Consider the following 14,293-nt stretch of genomic DNA (forward strand, 5'->3'; position numbering starts at 1 on the left):
TAAGACTATTATTAGAATTAGATGTTTGTGAAAATTACATGATTACAAAAACTGAAATTGAATTGTCGGTCTGAATGACGAGTGGCGCGTCGGTTTCCCGCGGAAACGTCGTTTCTTTCCGGCGCATTGCGATGCGGCCCACACACGGGATCCGTAATATTGGGCATCGAAGGTCGCCGTTAATTATGAGCGCTGAATATAAATCGCCCGATCGGATCGATCGTCCTTATGTGTCGCTTGCTTGTACGCCACTAAAGAAGAGGAATCGGCGACGAGTAGTAGATTCGTTTGGGTAGGAAATGGAAACGTCGCGGCTTGGCGTGTGGCAATCGCCTTCATAAATTCAACGACGTTCACTAAGGGTACCCAGATACGGCTTCGGAAATCGTACAGGATTCGAATAATTTGCACCCGCGGTTCGGTGGGGCTTCCACACTGCTTCTCCGCTCGTTTACTCCTTCGTTTTATGCTCTTCCTCGGCCCTCGTCGTTTTTACTCTAAATTAGAATTGATAGTATTGAAGAAAATGTTTCTCGAACGAGTTGTTGAAATGAAAACTTTAGACAATATGTACTCTGAGGGTAAAATTATAATTGGAGAATTGCTCCTGTTTGTTCATTCATGGCACAGCTTCGACGTTCCAATTAAACATTCTTTTAACATTAAATGTATCGACAGTTTTTATATATTTGAGTGCAATTTGGTGTAGTTTGGTGGACACTAGTACTTCAGTTTGGTAGCAGCTTAAATAATAATTACAATTTTTTACAATTTCTTTTTATTTCTTATAGAAGAATTTAACAATAGAATTACCGAACCAGTCGAATATTATTTTTGTAATCTATTACTGAGTGTCTTTATTTATGAATACAATAATTGTGATAATAATAAATACCTTCTACGAGTGGTAAGATTTTTCATAAGTATTTTGTATGAGAGCCAATTTATCAATTTATATTTGGTAAAATATTTAATTCTTTCATAAAATATGGAGTCCCCCTTTACACTTCTTGTACAAAACGTATTTAGCATTGCTGCAGTTTGGCATACATTCGTTCGCACGTTGCATTTGTAAAGGTCGACGACCCCGGAGTTCGGTATTCGAATTATCGAACGTTTTCGAGGAACCGGAAGCCGTTTCCGCTTCACGTGACTCCTTGAGTAGAGGACGTCGTAAGAATTGAAGTACACTTTCCGTCGGAATTAAAGGCAAATAACTGAAACAAGCCTCCACAAAATTGATAAATAAATGTATAAATAAAACTTTTCATCTACTAAAAGTTGTTCGGTTTTTATTTCGGTGCAGTTTCATTCTAATTTGCATTTGCAGACATTCCATCATTCATAAGAATGGCCAATATTATAATTGAATAAAATCTTTGTACAAATAAACCATTTCCTATTCCGCCTTAAAAAACTAAACGAACGAATATTAATAATTAAATCAGTGATATCATTGATGAATCACTTGTGAAAGTTTGAATACAGCGTAAAGCCGATGGTTAATCCAGTATGAAAAGTTGATCACATCACGTCGACACGCGCCTCTCTCTAGAGTGGCTCGCTGGCAAATCCTTTAGAAAATCTCCGGGAAAAAAACTATTATCAGGGGTCGACTAGTTTTCCCAGAAGGTTCAGATAATTTCGAGGCATTCAAACATTTTTAACGACACGTGTCGCGCGCGTTCCTCTCCCCATCTGCGAGTACGTGTTCGTTCCCCCATTCGTTTGTAGTTGCGTGGGCGGCCGCCCCCCTCTCGTCCCCGTGGCGAGCACGGCCCTGGGAGAGCATGCTGGTGCATTGTACATCGTAATGTATTTTCTTTTAGGTACCGCCGACAATAGCGAGCCTGGCGGCGATGAAGGTGGAGGCAGCTGACCCGAAGGTTTCCGGTGAGTTACTATTTCCGCCTCCTTACGGGAATTATCGGGCTCGTAATTAGATTCAAATCGACTCGCGTTTGCCTGCCGCGGCGTTCGTTCGACGACCTGTACGAACAGTAAGAGCACGAAAAATGAAATGAACCAGAGATAAAGATGGAAGGGGATGGTTGGTTCGAAATGATCAGTTTTTAACCCTTCTTGCTCAATGAATATTGGCTTACGATTTATATCAGTCTGCAAGGTGCATTTGCCATTTCACTGTACCTGGCGTAATTAACTGTACAATTAGGCGAAATAAAATTCTCGACAGAAAGGGTTAATTATTGGACAAAGTCTGTATAGCAGACTTTACTGGAGGAACTTGAAGGAAATGTATTTTAATCTTAATCTTTCATCTTTACTTTCAACTCCGATCTTTAATAGTTTGAAATATTATTGAGAAATCGAATACAAAGAACCGATGGATTTCTTAAATATTGGAAGGTTATTTTTTTTAGACATTTTCTAAGATTCTTGAACTTCATTGAAATCATTCGACGATTTGTTGAATGAAACAAATGGTTCAGAGCGTTAGGAAATCCTCCATGAAACTGGTTACGACTGTTTAATCTGATTTTCGACGCGATTAATCAAAACCTGTCTTTAATGCGTTATTAGAAATTGTTGGAATCGGCGCGTGAATGGTCCCGTATCGCGGTGGGTCAATTATATTAATTCCCACGATCGCGTGCAGTCCGTTTCTTTACTTCGCGCGTTCGGCTACTTGTCTTCTCTTTATTTACCCGATTGAATCGGGCAGGCTCGTAAATCGTGCGCGCAACCTGACGAAACGGAGAGCTGGAGCGAGTGGCGAGCAGTCCGTGTCCCATGCTTTCAGCGTTTTGTGGCCGGGGGCTCTTCCCCCTTTATTGGAATATCCGCCCACAGCATTATGGGAATTATCAAGGAAATGGGATGAGCGCAACTGGGTCCCACGAGGGCCGTGGGGAGGGGGGAGGGGAGCAGGGTGCCTCCAGGGATGGGAGTTTTGGTCGCGGACGATCGGGAAAAGAGAGGAAGAAGAACCGAGTCGAGTGGAAACAGATTCATGCAGGAGCCCCTATTGCGCACCCTACCCATTCACAAAAATTATCCCCGTCGATGGAAAAATATTGCGACAGGAATTGTAGTTTCATTATCCTTCAGCATGATCGATGGGGGATGATCAGGTTTAAATGATACTCAGATTACAATTAGTTTCTGATAATGCAAAATTCACTGCTTTTATGGAACGTCATTCTAAAACGCGATTGTCAGATTAGTCATTTTCAACAAGATAGGCTATTCAAAGTGAATTGCTAGAAATTAGTATGGGAATTGTAGTTTCATGATGCTGCATCGTAATTGATGGAGAATGACCAGGTTTAAATGATATTCAGATTCATCATCATCATTTAATTTCTGTTAACATAAAGTGCTTTTATAAAACGTCATTTTAAGATTGTATGAGCCATGAAATATCTTCCAAAAATTCAAGAAATGTGATAAGAAGATACGTCCAATACTTCAAGTGGAAAACTTTTAAGAGAAATTATATTTACAGAGAAGTTAAGTTTCTAAAATTATTCCATGTGTTTGTTTTCAAAGTATTGTTATATATTATATCAAAGTATATTTTTTTTCTTAAAGTATAAACGATTATACAAGATTACTGAGACTTTCTTGTCAAGACGTTCTGTTCAAGACATTAACGACTATAAAAAAATTGCAAATTTCTGTCATGATTGTATCTATATTTTTAGATAAGTGGAATGATTACCATTCGATATAAGAATTCAAGAATAGCCACGCAAAATTTCTAAAATTTCACACGGTGTTCCATTCATGTAATGTCTAATAACTTAAAATCCCAATGCTTGGTCACTGTTTTTATTAAAGAAGCTCATACAACCTTAAAACGCTAAACGCGACTGTTTGATCCGTCATTTCGAACCTGAAGGAGACGCTATTCAAAGCGGATGGTTAGCAATCAGCAAAATCGTGTGGGACCGTAGAATTATAGTAATTATTCGGTGAAGTCATAGGATAGACAATGAAGTTTCTATAACAGAAGATGGCGTTACGTCATGCGACTACTTGAAACGCTGCGCGGTAAGGGATTCCTCGGCGAGCAAAAAGGAAAAGGTCCCATGGAAAGCTTGATAGAATAGTCGAGTGACGAGTTCTAACGAGACAACGGACGAGGTTTAATTTTAGTTCGGCACCGCGAACAAGAAGAAGAAGAAGAAGCACCGCGCGGCGATCGATTAGCTATAGAATAGAGTAGAGAGAAGTCAGTGACTCGATGAGAATTTCATTAATTATAGGACATCGCCGGGATGGGATCGGAGACTTGGTGTTGCGCAATCGCGTCGATACTCGTTTATAAATACGCGCCGAGCTGACCGTGTCTACCTATGTATATTCCTCTATCTCGTTAATTTCTTATTTCTCTAATCCGCCAGATCTCCCGTTTAACCCAGTTGTTGCCCTACTGCGTCAGTCATAAGCCTTAGAAACCAGCAAGACTTCTTCTTTATTAAAAATCACGAATTTTGTTTAAGTTCTGTAAAATGGAAAAAGATTATACGACACATTTGATTTAGGCATCAACTGTGTCTTTTGTGAACGAGAGAGTTGGTTTCAGCGTCAGCAGATTCTTGATCTGTTCGACGAATTTTCTTGAATACCTTTTGGTGCCGAGCTGTCATAATCGTAAGAGTAACAATGAGCAGTCCGTGGTTTAAAAATCGTCGGGGACATTGTTTGGAGTAGGCGACGCGATTGTTTGAAATAATTTGATCGCCGCGCGGCGAATTCCATTAGGTTTTCCGTTGAAATCGAAGAAACGAATCAGGACTGACAGCGGAAATTATGGTGATCGTTTGACAAAGGAGAGTGGCCCGGGCAGGACGGCCGCGGGACGGGGAAATGGGAAGAGGAGTGGGCGGCCTCTCCTCGGTCTCTCTGTTATCCAGAGGCACATTCCCACAATTTCGGATCGGCCAATCAACGTCTGCTCGCGTTCACCCGGACGATGTATTAAACCTCGTCGCGAGATCTGCGCGTGAAACGGAATAAAATGAAATTGTGCCTCCGTTCCCTTGGCGTGCGTGTGTGCGCGCGTGCATCGGAAAGGAAAAATAAAAAGACGCAGGCGAACGTAACGTGCGTACGCGGGTATGCGAGTTAACCGATAGAGAACCGGGAGAGAGAGAGAGAGAGAGAGATGGCAGAAGAGAAAGAGGAAGAAAGAAAGAAAGAGGGAGAGAGAGAGAGAGATGGCAGAAGAGAAAGAGGAAGAAAGAAAGAAAGAGGGAGAGAGAGAGAGAGAGAGGCGGAGAGAGAGAGGGCAGCAATCAAAGCTGATTAAGCCCACAACTGGGGAATCTGTGGGGCCAGTGTCTCACGCCAATCTCGCCTAATCAGCCGGTTGGCCGGGGAGATTTAAAAAATAGAATGCCTACTGTCAATTGTCCCATAATTTAAATAAATCGAATAAATGGACAAAGTGGCCAATTAGAGTAGTTGCTGCTTGCTGCTTCAACGCATCATTCTCTCTTTCTCGCGGTGTCTTCGGTGCCCGCCTCCCTCCCTCGCCCCGCGATCCTCCCCGGGCGAAATTTACCCCCCGAACACCGAGGACCCCGTCTCGCTCGGTTCGTTGGACCCGCGCCTTTTCACCACGGACCGTCTCCTCTTCCAAACTCCGTCTCTTCCCTTTCATATGCCCTCTTTGCGACTACCCGACGATCGACGTTCGCCTAACGCTGGATTTACACGAGCACCTCGCGCAACCGTCGCGTTTACTATCGTCCCGCCGTTTGAAGAGCGCCGTTTATGACGCGCGATGACTCGACTCTTAAAACCACCCGGCTGCCATGCACGTTGCCCAGCCTCGGAACTCGATTGATATCTTTGGGCGAAACTCTTTGATGGCTTTTGTATATTGTTCAACAGATTGAAATCTACACTGCCGATTGAAAGTATGTGAATAATTGCTTGACTGGAATAAAGCAGTTTAAAAGAAGTGAGAAAACCGTGAATAGATTTTATACAATTTCGTGTAATTTATACTATAATGGTTAGAAATTATGTCTTGTCAATGAGAATAATAAATAATTATATATTCTCATTTATGTATCCTGTGTCTTAATTATAGCTTTTAGTCTTCGCATACTGTCTGTTAATTTTGTCATCATTTCAATCATCAATCTAATTACGATTTCTTAAAGTTCCCATTTTTTTTTATACACTAAACGAAGGACAGACTAGAATAGGCCACTAAACTTAAATAAATCACAGAAATTGTTGAATTATACGTTCAAAATGTAATAAAAATCCATCGACACGTGATACAGGATGAAAGAAGGCGTTTGTATAAAACAACTAAACTACGCTCGACAATCTTCTAGTTGGTCTTGTCTATCATCTAATATCTAATAATTGCCTGATTTTAATATCTTGATAATGGATCGTGCATTAAAGTTCTCTGGTACAGTTCAAAGTGTTTAGACTTTTACTTCCTCGTGCAATAGTTAAATAAAAGGAAAAGTTCAAGTTCAACCAGTTAACAATTATTTAAATTCTAATTTCAAAAGTAATTAAATCGGTCTGATGATATTAGGGTTACCACTAGTACTATTACATTGCATATTCAAACGTATGAAATTTGATAAAAAACATTGTTTAACAATTCTGACATTTTGATAGACGCCCACGTATTTCCAAGCAACAGTGTACATCGAATGGCTTTAAATTACTATAATTACTGAGACTCTCGGTCTCTCGTTTATATTGAGGAAGCAAGACCGCAAGTGCTGTGAATCAATTAGGAAATCGACTTCGGAGATTCATTGCTTCATCGTTACATTCACAGAGCAATTTTAATTATTTCGTCCTGTTACACTCACTAAAATTTTGATGTATATTTAATTTAATAAACAAAAGTACATAAAATGTCAACAGGCAAACGCACATCGCAATGTTTAATGGATAATATACATTTCTATTTATTTCGACATAGTCGTAGTCATATTTCGCCTAAAAATCCATCAGTCTATTTATAACGAACGGCGGCACGGTTACGTCGATCGCGGCAGGCACGGGAGGGGGTTTAAACAATTACAAGCAATTTACGACTGAAACAATTATCGCCGACATCCGTGAACCATCGTTCGCGCTCGTGAGCCGAGGCCTGCACCTGTTCGACATTCATTTAACGAACGCATGCTTAACGGGCTCGTTGATACGCGCCGCTCGTTAATTCGCATCAAATACAATTTAATTAACCGATTAACTCGTTGTCATCTCGTACTCTCGAGAATCGAACGAGTTTATGCGTCCTGTCGACCATTCTTCATGATCTCTTCACATTCTGTTCCGTGCAACATAAAATATGTTAAATTATACATAATTATGTAAATTGATTTGTTTAACCCTTTTAGTACCGAACGACGATATATCGTCGTTCAAATTTTCAACAAATAATGAAACACAATTCGTAACGTTTTATTCTCCCCTTATTTCCGAATATGCTGCTTTTTATATTTTGTAAATATCACTTCTACTTTCGTTTTTACGAGCATTTTCGCAAACCTCTGCAAATTCGGCCCGGTATTCTTCGCTTATTGTTAGGTACGTTCTTTTCGCCGGTACTAAAAGGGTTAATACAGTAAATATCCTCATTTCTGTTCACGTTATAATTGCTACTCACTGGCTTATAGAATTACACAAAAGAAATGTATAATAGTACTAAAATGAAGTAAAAATGCCTAAATTGCATTCAAATTTCAGATAGATTAGGCTAAGTTGGGTCAAAGAAATATAAACATAGTCGTTGCTATTAGAAAAAATCATAAGAAATGTAATATTCTTAATGGTGACAGGAATTGCTTTGGTAATAAAACGGATGACAATGAGCAACTGAAGAAAATCAGACGAAGTAGAATCCGATTTCCTGCGTTCCAAGAAAATCTAATTAAACCCGTTCACGTTGATTAACAAATCATCTCGTCGCGCGCCTCGGTTAATCATCGTCCTTCGCGAGGAGAAACTCGTCCGTCTATTCGATGCTCGCGGTCTGCGGCGGTGAGGGGAGGGGGCAGAGGAGCGGAAAAAATGCGCCGTATTAAGCGGCCAATTATGCGAATCTGGCTCATCTCGGCCGAGGCAACGGCTATGTAACGCATGTCTGGAAGGTAGATAAGGTACCCGACGGTGGTGGGTACGTTCTCCTCGGGGTACCCACTGCTACGTGGGCTGCGTGGCAGGCCAGGCGAGCCGAGCGGCCCCGGCCGACCAGGGCAAATAACAAATAAAGCATAAACGGGAGCTACAATAAATAACTGGTGCACCGCGCGTTCTTCTCTGCATATATATACGTCCCACGGACCCTTCGGGCCCCGTTTCTCTCCCTCCCTCTCTCTCTCCCTCTCGATTGCGTTCCGTCTTCCTTTCTGCAGTTCCCTCCCGCGTTCCTCCACCCCCACCACGCTTTAAGGTCCATATATATGTCATAACGTGGGTTGCGAATGGAGGCCCGGGCTTTGAGAAAAATCGTTTCTGACTTATGCGGTTGCCGTGAAAACGGATTTAGGGGGGCCGATCTTCTTACCCGACGCAACGTTTTGGTGAATTATGAAACAAGTCCGCCGAGCCGCTCTTCTTCAACCCGTGGAATTTAATTCGTTTGTGGACGCGAGAACGCGGGCAATCTTCGATGTCCTTTTGTTATTTTTCTTCTTGTCTTTTTTTAACCGGAGGAAAAAGAGAATCCTGTTTGACGAGCCGGGAATGTTGAGCCTGTAAATCGAAACCTTAAGAAGTTTGTAGAATTGTAAATCATGCTGCGTAATTCGAATGAGACTTGCCATATCAATTCGTAATTCGCTTATCTAATCGTTTATATTTAATGAATTAAACAAATAATTAAATGCCCAAGGGTTTGTCTGTTTTAAAAAAAATACGAAAAGTGAAATACATATCTTGATTCTTAAAATACAAAAGTAACTCTCATTTAGATTTCATTTTCTACACTGCAATCATTGTGCAAGTTTTCTTTCTAATTTCTAGTATGCTTAATTTAGATGCAATAGTAGAATAATAGTAGTGATAAGTGAAGAGACTAAAAATTCAGGATAACATTTTGTTTGTTCTCATAAAACATATCCCGCTCGTTGACAGAAACATATCGCGGATATTTTAATGCAAACTACGACAGTTTTAACGCCGAGAGGGTCTTTAACCCTTTGCACTCCGCTATCCCCTCTGAGGGGACATCGTAATTCTAGCATATCACTCGGATGTCCCCCCGAGGGGACATTGAAGTTTATTAGTGATTCCGGGGAATCAACTTATTCCAGCGCAACTAGAGAAGTGCACGTTTCTCTAAAGTTTTCTGTTGAAATGGCACGAGAAATCAAATATAAATATGGAACAATTGCTAAGATATATAAAAAAAGTATCAGCCGGTTTTACTTTGGAAGAGAACGTGAGAAGTGCTCTCGCGAAGTTCTGAGCGCTTCTCTCTCTACGCCACTTGAAAAGAGCGATAAAGATGGTTCGTTCTGACAGAAAAACAGCAGGTGGAAGACGTCAAGCGACTTATTATTGTGGAACGTGCACAAATCAGCCTGCAATGCATATTGGGGAATTTTTCAAAATTCATAATTCTATACAAAATTGTAAGAAATAAAATGTTGATTTTTTAAAATGTTTTTTTTTTATAAAAAATAAAATATATATGTTTCTCAATGTCTACACATTCATATAACGCAAATATCATTATAATACCTTGGTTCCAAAGCTATGCTACATAATATGAGGGTTCGTACGTTCACGTTTTTGCGACAAAGTGGCGCCGAGTAGCTGGCAGGTAACGTCCGAGATGGTTCGGAGTGCAAAGGGTTAATTATTTTTTATCGCATTGCTCGCAGCCGGGGTGCCTGAAATCCCAAACACACGTTACTCCTCAAACAATCGTTGGAATTTCAATCAGTCCCAGACGCGGTTCACGAGTGTTAGCGAAATTAGAAACACAATCGAGTCCAGTTGAAGGAATGAAAGAGAGAGAGAGGGAGAGAAAGAGAGAGAAAAAGAGAGAGAGAGAGAGACAGTCCCGGCAGGAAAGGGTTTAAGGGGGGTGGCAGACAGGGAGAGGGAGAGGGTTGGAAAAAAAGAGGAACGACGCCCATGTCGTAAGAATTTAATGTTTATGCATGGGCTGCGAAACGAGCCGAGCCGAAGAATAATGCATCTGTAACCAATTATGCGAAAGAGAGGGACCGGCGTGGCGTGGCGACGGGCGATGTTAGTTGTGTATGTACGCGCCGAGAGGCGAGAAGGAAAGCGCAGCGGCCGGCGAAACAGCGGGGTTACCCGTGGCATCTTACCTGTCAAATATTTATTTAACCGTTGATTCGCGGAATCTCGAGCGCGTTTCATTGCCCATCGCGAATCTCCCAGCGATGTTCTTGATCAACCGTGAAATTCGACTCAGACGCCCACGCCTCCTGGCTATCCGAGCGGCGCTGATCGTTTCGCTCTGTGTAAACACTTACAGTACTTTCAATTTCTGTTCATAAATGAAATTCCTTAACCCTCTCTCACCCCTACGATCATGCGGCTGTGCCTTTGAAATCAGATGTGTGAAAGTATCTTTTAATGTATGAGAGTGTGTGATATGAATAGAATAGTTGCAGTCGTGTTACGAAAGGAGGCATAGCTTAGTTCAGGTTCGAGTTTAAATAATTTGTTTAAACTTGCTACATAATCTAAAATTGAATCTACGTTTCAGAGCTTATCAATGTTTTAATGTTACGTTCGCCAAATGATGATTGATAGTGATGTCTTGATTATGAGAAACTTAGTACGCGACAGAATAATTATACGACACGTCGGTGCCTGATTGCTCATTTAGCTTGGTACTAGCATGTACCGTCGCGCCTTCGTTCACACTAATTGTATCGTGCGTAGACTTCAAAATCTACAGGATAGAAATATTTCATGAACGAAAAGCAAGTCACTAAATCATGGAACGTGAGAGGATTTGTAAAATGAACATTTTACACATTTTCATATCCTTAAATGATTAAATCCTGTAATTAAATAATTTAAAACACAGTCCAATATAAAAATACTTTTTTCATTTCTTACGTGATTTATGTAATAATAAGATTGCTTGCGAACACATTCGCAGATTTCCCAAGAAGGACTAATTAAGATTTAGTAGTTTATCGACAGTTTTTGATATTTATAAAATCAGATTGGAAGCGATCAAAATTTCTTGCCGGCGTGAGTGAATCGGCGGGCGACGGGACGGGGGACGGTTCATGCCTCTTCCTCCACGTCCCCCTTCCTATTATACCTGCGGATCGGTTCTCGCGGCATCTCGTCGCCGGCCTAATTTATCGTTCTTCAACTTTTTATTAATTTCTTACCGCTCGCGGAATCGCGATCGCATTAAAAGGAGCCCGAGGGACGGCGGGGCGTTCGACGGTCACCCCGAAATGCATCGGTGGTACACAGACGGAATGCCGTCCCTAATTTTTCGCTCTTCTCCACTCCGGCCGCGATCGTCCTCTCCTCCTCCGTTGTCCCGTTCTTTTAGCGCGCGGCGCGGCGCCCGGTAGGGCCCCCGGGTCCTCCGTCGATGCTATCGGCACACACCGTCAGAAGAAACACATTTTTCCGCAAACTGGCGCGCAGCGTGGCTGGTGGCGCTCCGACCCACCCCCTCGCTCGCTCGCCGTAAAAAGGAACGGGCTGAAAATTCCGGACATGGATCGCTTTCCGTTCCTTCCTACCCTTTGTTTGCGTTTCAGATTCGTTCGTAAAACCGATATTGCCACGAGCAGCCACTTAATGAGACGCGCGCTCGGAACCTGGAATTCTACCCTTAAAATCTCGTCGATTGTTTGCATCATTCAGAATCAAATTCTTATAAGTTGCACACTTCTTCGAAGTACCATTCACAAATGATTTGCAAATGATTTCCTGTATGAATGGCGGCAGAATGCCGTAAATGTTATTAGATTTTAAGGATGGGAGGGAGGAGGGAGGTTGTTCCTAACGGGAGCTAGAATATCTGGCAATAAAAGGTGGCGAGTACGAAAAGGCGAATTGCGAAATGCATTGCCGCTATGTTTGTTGGCCCGATTGGCCCCGATCTGCCTTCGTATCGGGAAACAAACCGATTGGCAATCGCATGCCGTCCTCGAAACACTCAGGAATTCATCGTTCTCTAACCCGCTTCGGTCCCGTGTTACAACTGCGCGTGCACCGCGATCCTCCCTCGCGCCTCCGGTATTTTGTATCGTTGCCGCCGTCCCCGTTTCTTTCCTGGCGCGACGACGACGACGACGACGCGAGCCCAACGTTTCGCGATTTTTCGATCGCCAAGAATACACGAGAGATCGATCCTACGCCGACGATTAACTAATCGATCCCTCTTATTTCGAGCTGTCGCGAACCTTGAAACAGCTGGCCTCTCGTGCTTTTTTTATTTAGAACCGCCGATTGGAAACGCGTTGCAATCATACGTTAAACGATTACAGATTTATCTGTCAGGGAGATTAATTATTAAAATTTTTTATTTCTTTCATTTATTTATTTAAACCAGATAATTACAATGTAAACGGTGTTTAAAACCACAATTACAACGTTTCCTATAGAAGGTAATCAAAATTACACAGGCTGGTACCTAATACTATAGTGAACTTAAAGACTATCATTAATCATTAAAATTATTGGCTGCTATTGACTTAATAACTGGATAATCAGTTAACACTAAACCTACTGATAGTTTTTCTATTTAAGTGCAATTTAGCATTGATGTTGGTACTTCAGTTTGGTAATAGCTTAAAAAATTACATCTCCAGTATTAAAACGAAATAAATCATTCCTAAATCGTGTATTAAGAATTATACACAATTACAAAATTCTGTCATTGTTGCATTCATATTTTTTCATAAATGAAATCAAAATTCTGTCATTTGAGATAAGAACTCAAGACGTAATAATTTTTTTAATAGGCTCGCAAGATTTATAAAATTTCAATGCTTTGTCATTGTTTTTATGCAAGAGTTTATATAATCTAAAATATCGTCATAATCTCACTGAATAATGACTTTTTCTAATAAGCCTGAAGACATCTTTCAGATTATATGTCATTTATTTTCTATTTTCTGATATACTCAGGCTCCCCCTCTTAATGTCATGTAAATCAACTCAATAAAAGTGAATTTCTTTATTATATTACATGTATTATTTATCATGTACTATATCATAGATAAAATAGCAATTTCCAGGAAGATATTAAATAAATCAGACATTCCTGTTAACAATAGTAGATTGCCATCGAAACCGAGGTATACATATACGTACGTGCTGCAGCAATTTCAAAATTATTGTCATGATCTACTACTGTGTTAATAAAGTAGGTCCGGCGCGAGATACTTCCATTCGCGATCGATCGGCGAGACGTATCATTACGTTCGCGTTTCTCGTTTTGCTACGTGGCCACGAGGATGAGAGGAGACGTTTAATTACATACTTAAATATTTATACGCGCGGGAATATAAATCGAATCGATTCATAAAAGGTCCGAGGGGAGCCGGGGCACAGCGTGGCCAGGCGAGGGAAACAAGACCTCGAAGGACCGCGATCCTCTCGTCGAAGGATCGTTGCTCGGTGCAAAAAAGGGCGAAATCAAACGAGATAGAGAGAGAGAGAGAGGAACGTCCAGCAGTCCTTCTCCCTCCCTCCCACCGTCTTACCTTTTCTCTTTCCTTCCCGTCCGTTTGGCTGCTCTATTAATTAGCTCGCGGCAGCTCGCTCTCCACTCTGTTAATTTACTCGGAGGGGGCGCATTTTATTTTTCGTACGGGGCCTGAAGTCGTCGCTCGAAGGGCTCTCCCTCTCGCGAGGCTTGGCTCCTCAATCCGGCTCTATTAATTAGCCGGGGCCCTTTTTTCCCCGCGGCCAGGCCCCGCAAGACCCGTCGAATCCCGTCAGGAAAAAGGGAACGCTCGCCGGCAACGGGAGAAAAAGAATACGCGCGCGCCACACCGTTCGGATTCCAGGATCACCGGAAAGGGAGAGAAGAAATATTCCGGTTCCTCCGCGAAATCTTTGTCTCTCGGTTTCTCGGGGGGTCGATTGTTATGCGGCCTGTTTCGTAACGCGTGGGACTCCGTTTCGAGACTCGTTTTCGAGATGATATAACCGGCAACGTTTGATAATAGACTATTTTTAGCTAAGCAAATTTCGTTCCGACGAAACAAGCCCTTTCTATCTCGTAAGGCCTATCCTAATTAAGGTTGTATGAAACCTTACATAAAAATAATGACAAATCATTGAAATATTAACATTTACTAGATATTATATTAAT

General features: G+C 41.7%; 1 protein-coding gene across 2 annotated transcripts in view; it reads left to right on the plus strand.

Annotated features, from left to right (window-relative positions):
* The window catches only part of LOC108622271 (zinc finger protein castor homolog 1), a 47,082-nt gene that overhangs the window by 7,253 nt on the left and 25,536 nt on the right, over positions 1–14,293 (plus strand). For both annotated transcript variants that reach the window (XM_018020047.2, XM_018020046.2), the window contains exon 2: positions 1,830–1,893. In XM_018020047.2, coding sequence (XP_017875536.1) covers positions 1,830–1,893 — 64 coding nt within the window. The remainder of the gene's footprint in view (positions 1–1,829; positions 1,894–14,293) is intronic.

Source organism: Ceratina calcarata, unplaced genomic scaffold (assembly GCF_001652005.2).
Source record: "Ceratina calcarata isolate Rehan_Ccalc_2016 unplaced genomic scaffold, ASM165200v1 scaffold211.2, whole genome shotgun sequence".
NCBI classification, from domain to species: Eukaryota; Metazoa; Arthropoda; class Insecta; order Hymenoptera; family Apidae; genus Ceratina; species Ceratina calcarata.